Source organism: Camellia sinensis, chromosome 3 (genome assembly GCF_055761805.1).
Source record: "Camellia sinensis isolate YWXY chromosome 3, ASM5576180v1, whole genome shotgun sequence".
Classification (NCBI taxonomy): Eukaryota; Viridiplantae; Streptophyta; class Magnoliopsida; order Ericales; family Theaceae; genus Camellia; species Camellia sinensis.
In genome coordinates, this window is record NC_138963.1 from 31,043,950 (window position 1) to 31,062,501 (window position 18,552).

At 34.0% G+C, this 18,552-nt stretch overlaps 2 protein-coding genes across 4 annotated transcripts; one reads left to right on the forward strand and one right to left on the reverse strand.

Moving 5' to 3' along the window:
- Positions 1-862: 862 nt before the first annotated feature.
- Positions 863-3,007, reverse strand: LOC114295441 (aquaporin TIP1-1). The gene is made up of 2 exons (XM_028239672.2): positions 2,390-3,007; positions 863-1,477 (listed from the first exon to the last, which is right to left on the reverse strand). Exons 1-2 carry the CDS (start codon positions 2,792-2,794, stop codon positions 1,106-1,108), a joined length of 777 nt encoding a protein of 258 aa, XP_028095473.2. The 5' UTR covers positions 2,795-3,007; the 3' UTR covers positions 863-1,105.
- Positions 3,008-9,810: 6,803 nt separating this feature from the next.
- Positions 9,811-17,153, forward strand: LOC145822437 (putative pectinesterase 67). Of its 3 annotated transcripts, XM_082919438.1 has the most exons (7): positions 9,811-10,042; positions 10,143-10,190; positions 12,878-13,084; positions 13,210-13,457; positions 14,193-14,317; positions 15,687-15,749; positions 17,030-17,153. In XM_082919438.1, exons 3-7 carry the CDS (start codon positions 12,947-12,949, stop codon positions 17,113-17,115), a joined length of 660 nt encoding a protein of 219 aa, XP_082775564.1. In that variant the 5' UTR covers positions 9,811-10,042; positions 10,143-10,190; positions 12,878-12,946; the 3' UTR covers positions 17,116-17,153. The 3 variants fall into 3 exon arrangements, with proteins under 3 accessions (XP_082775564.1, XP_082775565.1, XP_082775566.1); XM_082919439.1 differs by lacking the exon at positions 10,143-10,190; XM_082919440.1 differs by lacking the exon at positions 15,687-15,749 and having other exon boundaries at positions 9,811-10,190; positions 17,030-17,127.
- The last annotated feature ends 1,399 nt before the right edge of the window (positions 17,154-18,552 follow it).

Here is an 18,552-nt window from a genome sequence, read left to right on the forward strand (position 1 = left end):
GCCTTCTGTTAACATAACCAAAGAAATATGATAGAATTTCTCAAAATATGGAAGGTAAAATAATTTTTTAATAATTTTATTGTCATTTCTGTAAATATATATATATATATATATATATATATTCTTCATAGAGAAGTTGCTTTTATGATTAAACAGGCTTTTTACTTATTAATTTTTTAAATTAAAACTTTTTATTTAGAGATTGACAAACATAACTTTATTATAAAGAGACAAATTGAGAACTGTGGTAATATTAGTTGCTGGTCTTGTGGATTAGATTTATTTATCATTTATTAAAAAGTGCTATTGTAACTTTTAGTGATAAAAATATTTTTTAAACAATTAACCTATTTACATTTCTCACAAACAAAAATAAAAAATGTCTCAATGATTTTATTTTGACAAATTTATTAGTATCATTGCTAGTGACATTGTCAATCTATAAACATAAAATATATGTAAATTTTTTTAAAAAAATTTCATTACCAAAACGAGAGACAAATACGTAAAACAAATTCACTTCAAACTTGCGAAAAATTAAACTTAATTAATAAAACCTACTAATAATTATCCCTAAACTTTTATTATTTGGTTCAAAGACACCACCACTATATGACACATCTACAAATTACAATATCACATTGGTTAGCCCTATTATTGGGGATTGGACTCATCACTAAAGTACTATTTGTTGCCAAGTGAAAAAAAAAAAAAAAAAATATTAATGTGAGTATCACGTGGCTTTTGTCCTGGACCGCTAACAACTTCTAGTAAAACTAAATATAATATGTAGGATTTTTTTTTTTTTAATTTTAAATATCAGCATTATATGTAGGACTCATACATTAAATTCACAACAATCTAAAGGAAAAATGAAATGCAAATAGGATGCAAGATTTAATCATACAACCGACCCCAATCACGCTACAATACTTTGGATCCCATTCCATGAACACACAACAATGATTCAGGGGGTATCCAACGGTGATGTGATGGCTATCTCAACACAAACCAAGAAAGATCAACGGATGCAAATAATTAACAAGAAGCAAGAAAAAAAAAACCTCCAAAACAGGAGAAAAGCCATGGAAGCATTTGATGATGATTAGTAATCAGCGGTGGGCAATTGCTCGTGGGTATGGTTCATGAAGAACAACTCATAGATAATCGCAGCCAATGCACTACCAATAAGAGGCCCAGCCCAATAGATCCAGTGGTTATCCCAAGACCAACTCACGACGGCCGGGCCGAACGAAACAGCCGGGTTCATGGATGCTCCGTCAAAGGCCCCACCCACCAAAATGTTGGCCCCCACTATGAGACCGATCGCGAGTGGTGCTATAATTCCCAACTCGCCCTTCTTACTATCCAGTGCGGTAGCGTATACGGTATAGACCAGCCCAAAGGTCAATACGATCTCCATTACGAAACCGTTCCATACATTTACTCCTGATGATAAACCGAAAGCGGTTGTAGTCTACCACGGAGAAAAAAAAAAAAGCATGATTAAAATTACATAATAATAAAATTTAAACTGTTCAGATCATTTAAATAGTTTATAAAATAGAATTTGAAAATACATAATATTGTGGAGACAAAAAAAATTCAAAATTTTGTCAAAAAATAGTGTGTGGATTATACACTTTGTTTGGTTCTGGTTTTCAAAAATAATTTTCAAAAAATTCTATTTTTTTATTTTTCTTATTTTAATATTTTCAAAGATTTTTTTAATATCTTAAGTAATTTTTTAATTTTTAAACACAATTAAAATAAATACACTTAAAAAGTATAATATTTATAAATTTTTTTTAAAAAAAATACAAATATATATATATATATAAAGAAAGAAAATTTAGTATATTTTTTGTATTTTTGTGTATTTATTAAATTTTAAAATATTTTTTCACAGATATTTACTATTTAAATACATCTAAAGTAAGGTGCATTTAAAAAAGTAAAAAAAATTACTTAAAATTTTAAAAATATTTACAAAAAATAAAAAAATAAGAAAAATAAAAAATTCAATGTTCAAAAAATTGACACCAAACCTACTAATTTATTTTCAACGTGGCTCACATCACACTGAATTTATAACATGTAATCTCATTTTATCTTTTATTTTTTTAATTTTTTTTAGACACAAGACAATGAAATTCACGTTAAGAAGACAAAATACAATAAATAAAATTTGACATTATATGCCTTCTTTCTTAAAAAAATATATTTATCCACTATCGCCAAAGAAAGATCCAAAGGAAATAAATTGTGAGCAAAAATACGTTTTTTAATTTAATTTTTTTCCCAACTCAACAAAAATCCAAAAACGCAAGCGTACATAACTGTCACATTAACGGTAATAACTAACTTTTGTAAGTAATGATAAACTCACCATGCCATTGGTGACAAACTTGAGGAGTAAGCACGCGACGACGGAGCCAAGCAACTGGGCAATCCAGTAGAGTAGGCCACGTAGGATGGTGATGTGGCCGCCGAGGCACGCGCCGAACGTGACAGCGGGATTGACGTGGCCGCCGGAGATGTTAGCGCTGATGGCGACGGCGACAAAAAGTCCGAATGCGTGGGCAATAGCGGCGGCGATGAGGCCGGAGGGGGTAGTGAAGCTGCTATGAGTGATCTTATTGAAGGCCATCCCGGATCCCTGGCCCGCGAAGACGAAAATTAGGGTTGAGATGAACTCCGCCAGCGCCGCCTTGAGAGCGGCGGGGTGGGTCGCCTCTTCCCGGTTTCCGACCGCGATCCGGCGAGTAATCCGATCCACGTAGATCATCGGCATGGTTTGTTTGATCAAAATCAAACGGTGGAGAATGCAAGATGGATATTGAGACTCTTGAGGCTCTCTATTAGAGTACACTGGTTTCCACAGCTCCCGCAGTGCACCTACTTATATGAAGTTTGAAGACTCTGTTGACTTGCAATAGCCGGTTAACCGGTTGAAAAAAATTATTTATTATCAATCGTGCCATTTTTGTTTTTAAATTTTATTGGAGATCCAATTTGAATGCATCATGTCATATTCGTTTTAATAATTTAAACGGTTGGATATTAATTACGCACCGATTAACAGATAATTAATTTATATTTGCATAAAAAAATAAATAATTTATTTTTAAAATTATATTTACTGTTTGTTTAGATTTTTTTTTAAAAGAGAAATGCGTGGATCAAGCAGTTAATGTCGGATCAAATTAATTTTGAGTATGTATAATTTTTTCCGTGAACTCTACAAATTTACAGTTTGAAACATCAGAACTAGTTTAATGTGAACTTACAGTCTTGTAAACTGGACTCTCCAGCCCCATACTGAAGGCGAGTTTGATTAATTATTCAATATGTTATCAGCATGTCCTTTTTTTTTTTTTTTTTTGGTAATATTAAAACTTAAAAAAGATTTGACAGTTGTGAAATTTGAAATATTTTATTTTATTTTAGTATTTTCTGAGCCCATTAATCAGCTGTTCATACAGCAAAGCGTTTGACAATTGCCGCGGGCCTGTTTGCTAACGTTTATGTTTTCAGTTTATATTTACAAAAATTTTATAAATTAATTTTTGTTTATTTTTAAAAAAACATAAACTACAAACGCGTTTGGTTTAGACAAAATATTTAAAAAATTTTAAAAATATAAAAAAGAGTGAGAAATGACAAGTGGTGGCCGGTGGTGGGTGGAGACGAGTGATGGCGGCGGAAGGCGGTAGTGGAAAATGATGGCGGGCGGTGGTGGCTGAAGACGGTGGTGGAAAATGGTAGCGAGTAGGTGGTGGTAGGTGGTGGGTGACGGTGGCGGGTGGTGGGTGGTGGGTGGGTGGTGGATGGCAGGTGGTATCGGGTGGGTGGTGATGGCGGCTAGGTGACGGGTAGTGGCGGTGGCGGTGGCGAATGGCGGGTGGTGGTGGCAAGTGTGTGGCGAATGGCGGGTGGTGGTGGTGGTGGTGGGTGGATGGGTGACGATAACAGGTGGGTGGTGGTGGTGGTGGCGGCGGCGGGTGGGTGCGTGGCAGGTGACTGGTGGCTGGTGATGGCGGGTGGGGGGTGATGAGTGGTGGTGGCGGGTAGGTGGCGGGCGACGGATGGTAGTGGCGTGTGGCGGGTGGTGGGTGGTGGCGGCGAGTGGGTGGCTGGTGGTTGGTGGTGGCAGGTGGTAGTGGCGGAAGACGGTGGTAGAAAATGGTGGCGGGTGGTGGCCAGTGTTGGGCGATAAAAAAAATAAACTCAAAACTCAAACGTAAACTCATTTTTTAAATTTATATTTTTTGACCAAATTTATAAACTGAGATCCTCGATTAATAAATCAAAAATTTATCAAATAATTTTTTATTTAAATTTTTAAAATTTTTATAAATATAAACCGTAAATTGAAAATATAACTCATACCAAAGTGCACCCACGTGATTCATGTGGGTAAGGAACGCGTTGAGTGGGACTAGTCATTCAGATCGGATAGCTTTTTGTATTTTTGTATTTATTTGAAGTACTATATGAAAGTAATGACCACAAAACAAATGTACTTGTGGTTATTAAATGAGTTAAGAGGAAACAATACTATGTGCACATCTAACAATGTTGCCGTGGTCACGATGCTTAGTTATGATGTCACCTGGAGTTTCATTGGTCCCTCTGGCCAATCAACAATTTGCAACCCATATTAGGTGGTCTCTATTGATCAATTTGTTACCATAGTCATGCATCGGTGTGATGCAATTAAGATTAAAAAAGTAAAAAAAAAGAAGGAAAATGAAGGGGAAAACCGTTAATTTATTTATTAAAAAATGTTTTTTTAGTTATTATAAGAAATAAACATTGCTCTATGAGCACCTAACCCAGTTATTTCATGTTCACAGGAATTTTGTAATTTTTTTTAAAGTCACGATATTTATACTTTATTGTGAACTTCAAATAATTTTTTTTTTTTTAGCCCCTCACAAGAAAGTTGAGTAGCTAACTAGATTGTGAATATCATTTCATTATTATCTTTTTATACAATAGTACTTTTGTTGAAGATTAGGAATGTTACGTATCAAAAAGAATATCTTGAAAAATATTCAAAATTTCAATATATTGTATAAATTTAAATTTTGGTATGATGTGTGCCACACTTAGTTACCATAAATTTCAAAATCTATACACATTTTTCTGTTATTATGAATTTTGTCTGGTATTTGTTCACACTTCATAATAATAATAATAATAGGTATTACAAATTTGCATAAAATACCACTTTGGACATTTGGTCTTTGAGATCATTCTAGTATTGATAATTAAATATTTGATGTCACAATCTTCAAATGTGTGACTGAGGAGAACTTGAGTTTGTGACAAGAAAGCAAACCATTGAAATACATATTAACAAGCATGAAGTTTGATCTTATCTTTTAACACATAGTCCTCAAATTGTACATGAAACACAATAATAATAAAAACTTGTTCTTCAATCCATTGGATGTAGATGGTTTTTAATTCCATCCAAATTTAATTCAGTCACTTTCTCATTGGACCCATGTGTGGAAACAAAAACATAAATGGGTATGTTCAATTTGTGGCCCATGCCTCTAGAATTAGTTTATGATAATCAAATTTGAATCAACAATGCTACGTCAGCCCTTTGCTTTTACCATTGAATATTAATGTTTTGCAATCACTGATATAATAAATCTCACATAAACACCTTAATATTCAATGGTTGAGTTTATGCTAAATTAGATGATAAAAGGTTTTCATTTGAATATCTAATTACATTTCATTTGATGTGGTATCAATGCTTTGATTTTATTAACACCCATATTTCATAATTTAATATCCAAATTTATTCATCCTAGCAGTACTTGAGGAGAAGAAATTATGAAACCATTTGATAAGGGCAATGACAATAAGATTTCTTTGATTTGCAAAACTTAACACTATCATATAAGAAGTTAAACTAAATTAGGGTTTTTCTACTTCTACTTCTACTTCTTCTTCTTTTTTTTATTTTTATTTTTATTTTTATTTTAATTTTATCCATCTATGTGTGAACTAGTGGACTTGAACCATGCTCATTCACAATCCTAGTTACAAGCATCCCTTATCTGTCATCAATTGAACCCATGTGACTCATTATCCCTTATTTTACTCCTTTCTCTCTATATTTTTTTATTAAAATTCTAATTATATATAAAACTTATACAAAGAATATTACAAAAATAATGCTAGAGTATTATTTTTTGAATATAAGCCATCTTTATAAATATTTTATTCTAAGATAAAAAGTATATGTTAAACGTATAAAAAAATTTTATAAATTTTTTTATAAGTTTGGTTACAAAAATAGTTAAAGATCACACTTTGACAAAAAAAAAGATCTCACTTTTATTGGAAGTGTGATAAAAAAAATTAGATTGATATTTTAATCACACTTAATTTGATTGAGTGTGATAATATTTATTTTTTATGTCACTTTTCAATTAAGTGTGATTATATATATATATTTTTAATCACACCTTCTAATTAAAGTGTGATTATATATGCACTACTACTTTTTAATCACACTTTTTAAACAAGTGTGATTATATATATATTTTTTAATCACACATTCTAATTAAAGTGTGGTTATTTATATATTTTTTAATCACACCTTCTAATTAAAGTGTGATTATATATATTACTACTTTTTAATCACACTTTTTAAATAGGTGTGATTATATAGATATTTTTTAACCACACATTCTAATTAAAGTGTGATTATTTATATATTTTTTAATCACACCTTCTAATTAAAGTGTGATTATATATACACTACTACTTTTTAATCACACTTTTTAAATATGTGTGATTATATAGATATTTTTTAACCACACATTCTAATTAAAGTGTGATTATTTATATATTTTTTAATCACACCTTCTAATTAAAGTGTGATTATATATACACTACTACTTTTTAATCACACTTTTTAAATAGGTGTGATTATATAGATATTTTTTAACCACACATTTTAATTAAAGTGTGATTATTTATATATTTTTTAATCACACTTTCTAATTAAAGTGTGATTATATATACACTACTACTTTTTAATCACACTTTTTAAATAAGTGTGATTATATATATATTTTTTAATCACACATTTTAATTAAAGTGTGATTATATATACATTACTACTTTTTAATCACACTCCCTAAATAGGTGTGATTGTATAAAATATTTCAATTTGATTTTTATATAAAATATACAATTCCCAAATCCGCGCCTCTATTCTACCCATGAATGATAGAGATGACTCACTACTAGAAAATGAGGCTTTAGACACGGAACTTTTTCACCCATTTTTTCATCTTTCTATCTCTCTGTCTCTGTCTCTCTTCTCTCTCTCTCTCTCTCTCACTCTCACTCATCACTCTTCTCTGTCTGTTTGTCTGTCTGTCTCTCTTTCTTTCTCTCTGTCTATCTCTCTCATCTCTCTCTGTCTCTCTTCTCTAAATCTCTTCTCGTTATCTCTCTCGCTCATCTCTCTCTGTCTCTCTCTCGTTTTTCTCTTTTCGCTCTTTTTTTCTCTCCCTCTCTCTTTGTCTATATCTTTTCACCTATTTTTTCATCTTCCTCTCTCTCTTCTCTTTCTTTCTCTCACTCATCACTCTTTTCTTTCTGTCTATCTGTCTCTCTCTCTCTCTGTGTCTCTCACTCATCTATCTCTTCTCTCATCTCTTTTCTCTCTCTGTCTCTTTCGTTCATCTCTCTTCTCTCTATCTCTCTCATATTTCTCTGTCTCTATTGCTCATCTCTCGTCTCTCTCTCTCTCTCGTTCATCTCTCTTCTCTTTATGTCTCTCTCGCTCATCTCTCTTCTCTCTATCTCTCTCTCGTTCATCTCTCTTCTCTCTCTATCTTTTTTCTGTCTTTCACTCTCTATCTTTTTGTCCCTCTCTCTCTTCTCTTTCTCTCTCTCTTTCTCTCCCACTATGTTCGCGTTGCTCACTCTCTCCCTTCTGTCTTCTCTATTAACTGAGCTCCCTCTCGATTTATCTATCCACTATAAAAAAATGCACTTTTAGCGACCACTTTGTCTCTCTCTTGCTCATCACTCTGTCTTTGTCTCTCTCTCTCTCTCTTTCTCTCCTCTATCTGTCTCTCACTCATTTTTCTCTCTCTCACCACCCATCTCCTTTACCACCTTCACCACTACTGCAAACGCCATTCCACTACCACCATTACTACCACTGTCGCCACTTCACCTCTACGACTACCATTGCTACTACCATTGCCACCACTACCACTACTGCCACTATTACTACCAAACGCCATTCTCTCTCTGTCTCTTTCGTTCGTCTCTCTTCTCTCTATCTCTCTCATATTTCTCTGTCTCTCTTGCTCATCTCTCTTCTCTCTCTCTCTCTCGTTCATCTTTCTTCTCTTTATGTCTCTCTCGCTCATCTCTCTTCTCTCTATCTCTCTCTCGTTCATCTCTCTTCTCTCTCTATCTTTTTTCTGTCTCTCACTCTGTATCTTTTTGTCTCTCTCTCTCTCTTCTCTTTCTCTCTCTTTCTCTCCCACTATGTTCGCGTTGCTCACTCTCTCCCTTCTGTCTTCTCTATTTACTGAGCTCCCTCTCAATTTATCTATCCACTACAAGAAAATGCACTTTTAGCGACCACTTTGTCTCTCTCTTGCTCATCACTCTGTCTTTGTCTCTCTCTCTCTCTCTTTCTCTCCTCTATCTGTCTCTCACTCATTTTTCTCTCTCTCACCACCCATCTCCTTTACCACCTTCACCACTACTGCAAACGCCATTCCACTACCACCATTACTACCACTGTCGCCACTTCACCTCTACGACTACCATTGCTACTACCATTGCCACCACTACCACTATTGCCACTATTACTACCATTACCTCTCATTCACCCTTGCCACTTCATCTACTCTACCACTACCACAACTTCACCACTAATCTCCTTCGCCACCACCACCACCACCACCACCACCACCATCATCTCTTATCCACCACCTTCACCACTACTGCCACTACTACTACCATTACCTCTCATTCACCCTTGCCACTTCATCTACTCTACCACTACCACAACTTCACCATTAATCTCCTTCGCCGCTACCACCACCACCACCACCATCTCTTATCCACCACCTTCACCACTACTGCCACTTTCTATCCTCTACAAAAAAAAAAAAAAAAATCATTAATTACAAAAAAATATATATTTTAACAAAAAATATTTTTTTTTGACGACGGCAACTCCCGTTGCAAAAAAAAAAAAAAAAAGTTAAACGATATTATTTTGTTATTTAAATTTCATTTCTGACAAAAAAAATATTTTTTATTCCCGCCTGTTTTTGTTTTCCATTCCCGCTCTATTCTCTCTCTTTATCTCTTCTATCCGTCTCTCACTCATCTCTCTCTTTCTCTTTACCTCTTAGGTTGTGCCAGACATTGTTTTTAATTATTTTGGTTGTGGTTGGTGTTCAATGATTGTATGATTTACATGGGACTCTTTTGGACAGTGCTAATTTTTATTTTTGCTCATTCATAACGGTCCTTAAACTCGTCACAAAAACTTAATTGATTCAAAAAAATATAAAAAATACAAAATTTAATTTCTAAAAAATTAAATTCAACAAATTAAAATCAAACATTTTTTGAAAATATATATCCTTTATAATTAATCCTTTATATGAAAATATATATCCTTAATTAATCCTTTATATGAAAATATATATCCTTTATAATTGATTAGAATGGTCCACAGATCTTCCCAAATAAATGGCTGAGATCATTTTACACATTGGAGAGTTTCCACCCATCACACGCGCAACAGTTTCTTCTTTTTTTCTTCTCTCTTTTGTGATTCACGCTCTCTCTCTCTCTCTCTCTGAACGATAAACACCTCATTGGCACAACCTTTGTGTCTCCTCCTCTTCCCCGAATTCGGATCTTCTTCCCCAATAGACACCCACCCTGTTCACTATAGACGGTGCTCTTCATTTCCCTTACAACCTTTCGAAACTCATTGGCTTGGGAAAGACCTGCAATTTTGGTAAGGTTCTAAACCTGGAGTTTGTTTCTTTTCTTTTCTGAAACCCTTCCCTTGTTAAATTAGGACATTTGATCAAACTCCTCCACATCTCCAACATCAGCCGATCGAACTCCTTCCGTCCTTGTTTTCGTTGATCTGCACCAAAAAGGTAAGAGTTCATGCCTTTTTGTTTGTGATATATATATATATATATATGTATACACACATCGAGTTAGGGTTCCTTCCGTCCCTGTTCTTGTTAAATTTTTGCTCAATTTCTGCTCAATTCTTGTTCACTTGTTTGCTGTAGTGTTAAAATCAAAATCACTTTTGGTTCAGTTTTTTGGTTTTTTTTTTTTATATTTAATTATATACATACATATATATATATATATATATTTAAAGATTGGCCCAATCAGTATAAATGTTGACAAAAACTTTGGGTTTTTGGAGATTTGGTTTTTGGAGAAAATGGAAATTCATAATAGGTATTTGACTGATCTGTTGTAGTGCCGACCTCACATCCATGGAGAAAATATTTCCTTGACAAAAACTTTCTCTGGTGTAATGCTTTCTCTGGTTTATTTGCTTGGTTGACATAAAAACATTCAGAAAAAAAACAAAAGGAGATGCTGATTTGGAGGATATGTGGAAAATGCAGTTCAATTTCTAGAGTATTAGGATAAGATGCCTATTGAATTGAAGAAGATTTTCTAGAAGCAGATTAAACAAGAAAAGTAATGCTCGAAACAGAAACAGCCACAGAAAAGCAATAGGAGATGCTGATTTTAAGTAGAAAAATGCATTTCCTATATCAGAACCCCTTTGATAACAAGTCCATCTAAATCAGAAAACCACAACAAAAAAGAAGATCCAAAATTGAAGATAAAAGATGTGATAAGAAGATGAAATTCAATCAAACCATGAAATCCAAAATGAAAATACAAGGCAGATTCATGTATAACGCAGATTCAAGAAAGAAAAATGAGGGGGAAAAAATTTATATATGTATATTTTATATATTTATGTATACAGACAGATTCATCACCTCTCTCTCTTTACTTTATTTATTTTTTCGTGTTAATTATGTTATGTCAGAAATCAATCCTCTGTAGTTAGATTTTAGTTTTATAATCTCAATATATATATATATATATATATAACCAATTTGTTATTAGGTTTTTGGCATTTGGGGCAAAGAAGATTAGCTAAATCCAACAATTGTTCACTGAAGATTGGTATTTGATTAGAAGCATAGTTATGAGTTCTCTATTTCTTGTTCTTCCTAATCATGAAAATCCTAAATGGAGATATAGCATTTCTGTTTCCAGAGTTTTAATATTTTTATTTTCTTACTCTGCCATAGTTCTATCATCATAACCTATATTCCATATATGTGTGTTTGTGTATGTATGTATATACAGTGTTTGGACCTGGGAATTAGGTATCCATCCTCTGAGCTAGTCTTTAACATGTCATAATCAATTAGATGCAGCTTATCAAGGATTGTTATTTATATAGTGAAATGGTTTGGAAATTCATAAGTAGGGTTCCACTTATTTGGACTGTTGCTTAAAAGAAGATAACAATATTTATATCCAGAGTAAACCAGTGTGATGCATTTGGTCCCAAATCCATGTGTGTGCAATAAAACCATCAATTTTCCTTATAAATTTGTAAATTAGAAAACTAGATTTGTAATAAGATTTATAATATAAAAAACAAAAATAAAAATGAGTGATTTTTTAACGTTTTATGGATCTATATTATCACAATTAATTATAGGTTCATATGTGTGCATATATATGTTCGTATGCTTGAATTTCGAGAGCAAAATACTCTTGAAGCTTGCATGAGAATGTTTCTATGCTTGAAATTTATATTTACATATATTGTATTGTCCTCACCTTATTTTTATATGTTGGATTATTATTAGTCGTATGGATGGTCTTCATCTTTGTTAAAAGGAGTTACAAGAAAAAGGCCAAAGCAGCTTCAAGATAGTAGTCAGTAAACATTTCCACTTTGGGAAATACACCTATATTAGCCATTTTAAGATTTTGTTTCTTTTCTTAAGTAAAATGTTGGATTATATGGTAGAGAGGCAAAGGAACGAGACAAATCTTTATCAAAATCAAAACATCGAGACTGTAGAACTAAAAGTCAAGAACCAAATGCTTGAGCAATTCTTAACATTCATGAAGCAACTTGTTGTGGGTAGGGGCAGATGCTGTCAAATTGGCGTGATGTATCAATCTATCACGATTTTATGACTCCTACAGTCATGACCTTACAGATTATGATCATTCCATCTACTGGGTTAATCTTCAATGATAAGTCATCAGTATTATCATTCCCCTTGAGACCCGTGGTGGTTCATTTGGGGCATTGCCCTGTAGTCTTTGAGTTATTATTATATATCCTTTTCTTTTTTTGGAGTTAAATGCTTTATGGTGAGTATTTTTTCAAGTTTTGGAGATTTGGAGAGGGGGTTTAGTAAGAGTTAGGTTGGTTTCAGGAGCAGTGGCCCTTCATTCTGTTAGTCCATTTGGGATGAGGGACTTAGTGAACTTTTGAGGAGATGGCTATCAATAGTGACAGCATGTCATGCTCAGTCCTTTCTCTTTATGGTTTTCAGAAAATGTTTCTTTTGCTTCATAGTCTTTTGAGATTTTTGGGAAGAATGTTAAAACATTTTCAGAGAATGTAACAAACTCTTCCCTTATTATTTGATATTTTTTTATCTATTATCATTACATGACCTTTGAAATAAATAATTTCCCAAAACAAACAGAGCATAAGTACTATTTGAAATAAATGTTAAATTTAATGAAAATTATGTATGTGGTTTTACAGAATGAGGCTCCAACTGGGATTGCATACACTTCACAAAACCAGTCAGTGGCCGCCTATGTTAGAGCAGACATGGTTGCATTCTACCATTGTGCATTCTATAGTTCTCATAACACTCTCTTTGATCTCAAAGGCAGACATTACTATGATAGCTGCTATATTCAGGGTTCTATTGACTTCATCTTTGGTCTTGCCCAATCCATCTTTCATGTGAGTTCTCTTTGCTTTCACATCAAATTTCATTTTCTATTTGAGGTCTAAGAAAAGGGACAAAAAATGCAACATTGTTTGGTCACCATTCTTGTGTTGTGTTACATTTTTTTATGGTTTTGCAGAGCTGTGAGATATTTGTGATTGCCGACAGAAGGATGGAGATCCATAACTCCATAACAGCCCATAAAAGAGAGAGTGCAAAAGAGAACACTGGATTTGTGTTTATCAAAGGCCAAGTCTTTGGCATTGGAGATGTGTACTTGGGTAGAGCCAAAGGTGCCTATTCCAGGGTCATTTTTGCAAACACCTACATTTCCAAGACTGTTGTTCCTCAAGGATGGACTAATTGGAGCTATGCTGGTAGCACAGAGTAAGAAAACTTGTTGTAGTCTCATTTTCTTTCTCTTCTTTTGAGTTTTCCACAATGATTGCAATATTACACCTTGTTAAATTAGAGAGAAGAGTAAGGGCTTGGCCTGATGGAGGAAGTGCTCTCTTATTAGGCGTGATGCCTGATTTGAGTTTTATCATTGCAAGTGCAATTTCCATTTTTCTATTTCTCTTTGACTGGTAATCTAACTGGGTGTTTTTGGAGATCGGTGGGTTCACCCCAATCCCACTTCGGTGAATTGAGTAATTCATTTTGTAAGATTTATTGAGTAGATCATTTATGAAAAAAATTAAATTGATTAGACATTAGTGGTCATATAATCACATCACATTTGACTTACACAATGGATGACAAGTATGATTATAAGAGTACACCGTCCCTTTTTTTCAACATTAATGTAAACAGATCAACTTATTTTCATTGCATAAATAATTTGCTTAAAAGGTCTTGCAAAATAAATAAGTGGGCTCAGATTGAACTAACAGAAGCCCAACAATTGCATAAATAATTACAAAATGAATAATTCTAATAGTTGAAATACTGAGTCCAACATTACCTCTCCAGTTAGGTTATCTAAAATCATAAATTTACAAAAGAGACTTACCAATGGAACATTCACTAGCCACTCATGATATCACTCGTTTCACTGGTATAATAATAAGCTTTAAATTTTCTAAGAATTTCTAATGAGAGAAATGTTGTAATTGGAAGCAGAAATCTACACCATGCGGAGTATAACTGCCATGGACCGGGATCCAATTCAACAAACAGAGCTCCATGGTCCAAACAACTCAGTGACAAAGAAGCTGCTCTTTTCCTATCCATAGATTTCATCAATGGTAAGGATTGGCTCCCTGCATGGCTTTGAATTCTCGCATTAGCGAAAAAATTATTAGGATTGACTTCATGATGTTTCGAATAAAATCACACAACATATTAGGCAAGTCATCGACTGTCTCTCAATTTCCTAGTAAAATGGCTTAGTTTTGTTATTCTCTGTGAAGTTTTTCTTTTATGTCATTAGTTGAGAATACTGCATAGACAATACCACATGATATTGCAGGACTGCTGAATAATTAATCTTTTGTTCTACCAGTCATTTTTTCTTCCTAGTATGTGTGAAAATGTGCATGTATTTGCAGTGTGCAAACATGTGACCAGTTAAAGATTTAGCTAATACATTGTTTATGTACATGTAAAGTAAAACTGGTGTGTCTAAATTTTGTAGGTGTACTTGTATGTATGTTGAATGTATGTAATCTCTGCAATCAAGGTAGGGCTCATTAGTTTGTACATGTATTTATATATTTTTTGGTGTTTTATAAGAAACTTATCCACCAAAATACTCTCATAAAAATGAAGTTAATTAAATAACCTCCTTGTACCTTATTACTTTGCAAGTGTAATATGATACACTCCTTTGTAAATGATACAAAGTATCGAGTGTGGAATTCATATTGTGTCTGTTATTGAATCTGTTTTGGCATCTAATTGTGTTTGTTATTAATTGTTTTGTTTGGAATTTAGATTGACCAACTAGGTGGAATTCAGAAAAAATAGGTGGAATAATTTTGGTATGAATCTATCTGTTAATTTTGGTATGAATTTAATAATAGGTGGAATAATCTGTATGAATCTGTCCGTTATTAAATGTTTAAGAAAGTTCTCGCCAATAGTGATGAAAATAACAGAGAAAAGTAATATCCAGAACAGAATTGATAAATGCTGACTGACTAAAACGATTGAGTAAGCACTCCATAACTTGAAGAAAAACCTGCAACATGATTAACTATAGTTAGAAAACTATTTTGTTGAGTGCTTTCATATTTAAAACATTTAGGGAAACTTGACCACTGACTTTTAGAAGACTTGATCACTGATGGCTCCCAAAAAAAATAAGTTCATTATATATTTAGAAAGACAATGAACAAGCCAAATCTTAGTGGATTTGTTGCCCTCCATGCCATATTGGTCATGAAAAAGTCACGCAATGTTCAAATAAGTATTACTAGCCCAGATTAGAGGCTTATATCAAACTCCAGCTACCTTCCTCAATTTTCAATCTTCCTCTGCTTGAATTTGCTATATTTTTTTATTTCTCTATTTTTTTGTTTTGAATTTCCTATAGTTTGAATTTTGAAAAAATATTACACGGAAATGCTGATTTTGTACTCATCTTCATTCTTCCACACAAGGTTTTGTGACCAGAGATTAGTCATTTAGCAATTCAAGCCTACAGTAAAGAAACTAGTCTCAGAGTTGGGCAACTTGGTAAGTAAATAAATTTTCTTTTATGATTGTGCTTCAGCTGAACACTCACTGCCCAGTTAATTTCATGAATTTGTGTCTGTTAGTTTGTGTCTGTTTACATTCAAACTGAATCTGTGACTGTTTACATTCAAACTGAATCTGTTTACATTCAATCTGTTTAATTGAATCTGTGACTGTATTTTATATTTTATTAATATTTTATTAATCTGAATCTGTTTAAAGGAATTCAATATTTTATTAAAAAGGTCCAAAATAAAGATTGACAAAATAGGAGAAAAAAAGGTTTAGAAATGGACTATAATTGCTTTAATTTTGCTCTGTTATGTTATTTGTTTATTTTTCACTTTTGTTCCACAAGTTTGGTCATAAAAGAGATCTTCATTTTACAATTTCGACTAGTGTTTTTGGTGTCTTGTATCAAATAAAATGAAGTTGAGATTTCAATGACATTGTTTGGTATTGTTTGGTTTTGCTACTTTGGAATCTGATTTTCATAATTTTGCTTATGTTTGGTGTAATATGGAATGAAATGGACTATAATTGCTATAATTGCTTTAATTTTGCTTATGTTTGGTGTTTCATAATTTTGTGTTTTAGGCATATATAAGGAAACTTTGTTCATAAGGTTTGATAGAACTAGAGTTTGTCATAGTTTTATGTATATCATTTCACACCTAGATTCAATTAGCAAAGATTCTGAAGAAGCAAAAAAATAGCAAGGGGAGTTTAATGTGTATTTTGTTGGGAAATAATTTGAGAGAAGTGAGTGGATCTATAAGTGACACCGAAAAAACTTGAATGGTGTAGACTGTATTGTTTTAGACTAGCACAATACATTGATCTATAAGTGAGTGGTTGTATACATATTACCCCTACTCTCTTTGTTGTGTCGTGCTTAGTATCTAATCTTTTATTAAATGTCTTGTTTCTCAAATAATATTGTCATTTTCTACAAGTGCATATCTTGAGTTTTAGATCACTTTTTTGTTTTATTATTAAATTATTCTAGCTTAAGAAAGTTTGAAATCATTCATGCCTTGATGATTTATTTTGGCTTCTACAAGGGTATCAATTTCTTTTGTAGCTTTATACTATTTGTGTGGAGAATCAAAATAATTATGTCATTTTTGGTGGTTGTGGGGAAAGGATTGGGGCAGTTTAACAACTGGATAAATTACATTATTTTTGGTGTGATCTAAATGTAAGTTTATAAATTAATTAGTAAGTTTATTCATATGCTTCTGGCGGTTTTTAAATTAATTTGTTTTTTTATTTTTCAGGTCAGAAATTTCTTGGAGAGATGCAAAATATGGTCAAAGAATTCAAGAACTTACTATTTTCAAGTTTTTTATTTTTTATTTTTTAATGTATGTAATCACAATTAATTTTTTTTTTATTAATTTCTTTGTATATACTTTTAAACATTTATGTTTGGTAACGTTTACGTTTTCAGTTTATATTTACAAAAATTTTATAAACTGGTTTTTGTTTATTTTTAGAAAAACATAAACAACAAACGCGTTTGGTAATTGACAAAATGTTTAAAAAAAATTTAAAATATAAAAAAGAGTGAGAAATGGCGAGTGGTGGCAAGTGGCGGCGGAAGACGGTGGTGGAAAGTGGTGACGGTGGGTGGTGGGTAGCTGGTGGTGGTGGTGGTGGGTGGGTGGGCGGGTGGGTGGGTGGTGGTGGTGGCGGTGGCGGGTAGGTGACGGGTGGTGGTGGTGAGTAGATGGGTGACGGTGGCGGGTGATAGGTGGTAGCAAGTGGGTGGTGGTGGCAGGTGGGTGGCGGATGACAAGTGGCGGTAGGTGGTGGCGGGTGGTGATGGTGGGTGGGTGACGGCGGCGAGTGGTGGGTGGTAACGATTGGGTGGTGGTGGTGATAGTGGCGGGTGGTGGGTGGTGGTGGCAGGTAGGTGGTGGATGGCGGGTGGTGGCGAGTGGTGGTGGGTGGTGATGGTGGGTGGGTGGGTGACGGTGGCGGGTGATAGTGGTGGTGGTGGTGGCGGCGGGTGGTGGTGGCAGGTGGGTGGCGGATGGCGGGTGGTGGTGGGTGGGTGGGTGGGTGACGGTGGCGGGTGATAGGTGGTAACGAGTGGGTGGTGGTGGCAGCGGGTGGCGAGTGGTGGTGGCAAGTGGGTGGTGAGTGATGGTGGTGGTGGTGCTGGTGCTGGTGGGTGGTGGGTGGTGGGTGGTGGTGGCGGGTGAGTGGCAGGTGGCTGGTGGTGGTGGGTAGCGGGTGGTGGCAAGTGGGTGGTGAGTGGTGGTGGCAAGTAGGTGGTGGTGGCGGGCGGTGGATGGTAGTGGTGAGTGGTGGGTGGTGGCGGTTGGATGGCAGGTGGGTGGTGGTGGCGGAGGCGGAAGACGGTGGTAGAAAATGGTGGCGGGTGGTGGCTAGTGTTGGGTGGTAAAAAAAAAAAAAACTGAAAATTCAAAATGGAAACACATTTTTTGTGTTTTCATTTTTTGGCCAAATTTATAAACTGAGACCACTGATTTATAAATCAAAAATTTTACCAAACAAGTTTTTATTTGAGTTTTTTAAATTTTTGTAAATATAAACAGAAAACTGAAAACGTAAGTGTTACCAAACGGCAACTTAACTTTCATTTATGAAATATATGATATTATTTCATTCAATATATGGTGTGATTCAAAATATAGTATATAGTGTGTATTACATTATTCAAATGCGCGTGCAAAAATAATATTGATTATTCTTTAAATATGTTAATTTTTTTTTATCACAGATTTTATTAGTTATTAATCACACTTAAAAGGTGTGATCTAAATGTTTTTAA

What these genes read in the sequence shown, in the direction of transcription:
- LOC114295441 (XM_028239672.2), bottom strand. Translation starts at nt 2,794, where the DNA reads ATGCCGATGATCTACGTGGATCGGATTACTCGCCGGATCGCGGTCGGA. An exon ending in AGTTTGTCACCAATGGCATG is followed by an intron (nt 1,478 to 2,389) that starts GTGAGTTTATCA and finishes TCTCCGTGGTAG; the next exon opens with ACTACAACCGCTTTCGGTTT.
- LOC145822437 (XM_082919438.1), top strand. Translation starts at nt 12,947, where the DNA reads ATGGTTGCATTCTACCATTGTGCATTCTATAGTTCTCATAACACTCTC. An exon ending in TTGCCCAATCCATCTTTCAT is followed by an intron (nt 13,085 to 13,209) that starts GTGAGTTCTCTT and finishes ATGGTTTTGCAG; the next exon opens with AGCTGTGAGATATTTGTGAT. An exon ending in TCTCAGAGTTGGGCAACTTG is followed by an intron (nt 15,750 to 17,029) that starts GTAAGTAAATAA and finishes TTTATTTTTCAG; the next exon opens with GTCAGAAATTTCTTGGAGAG.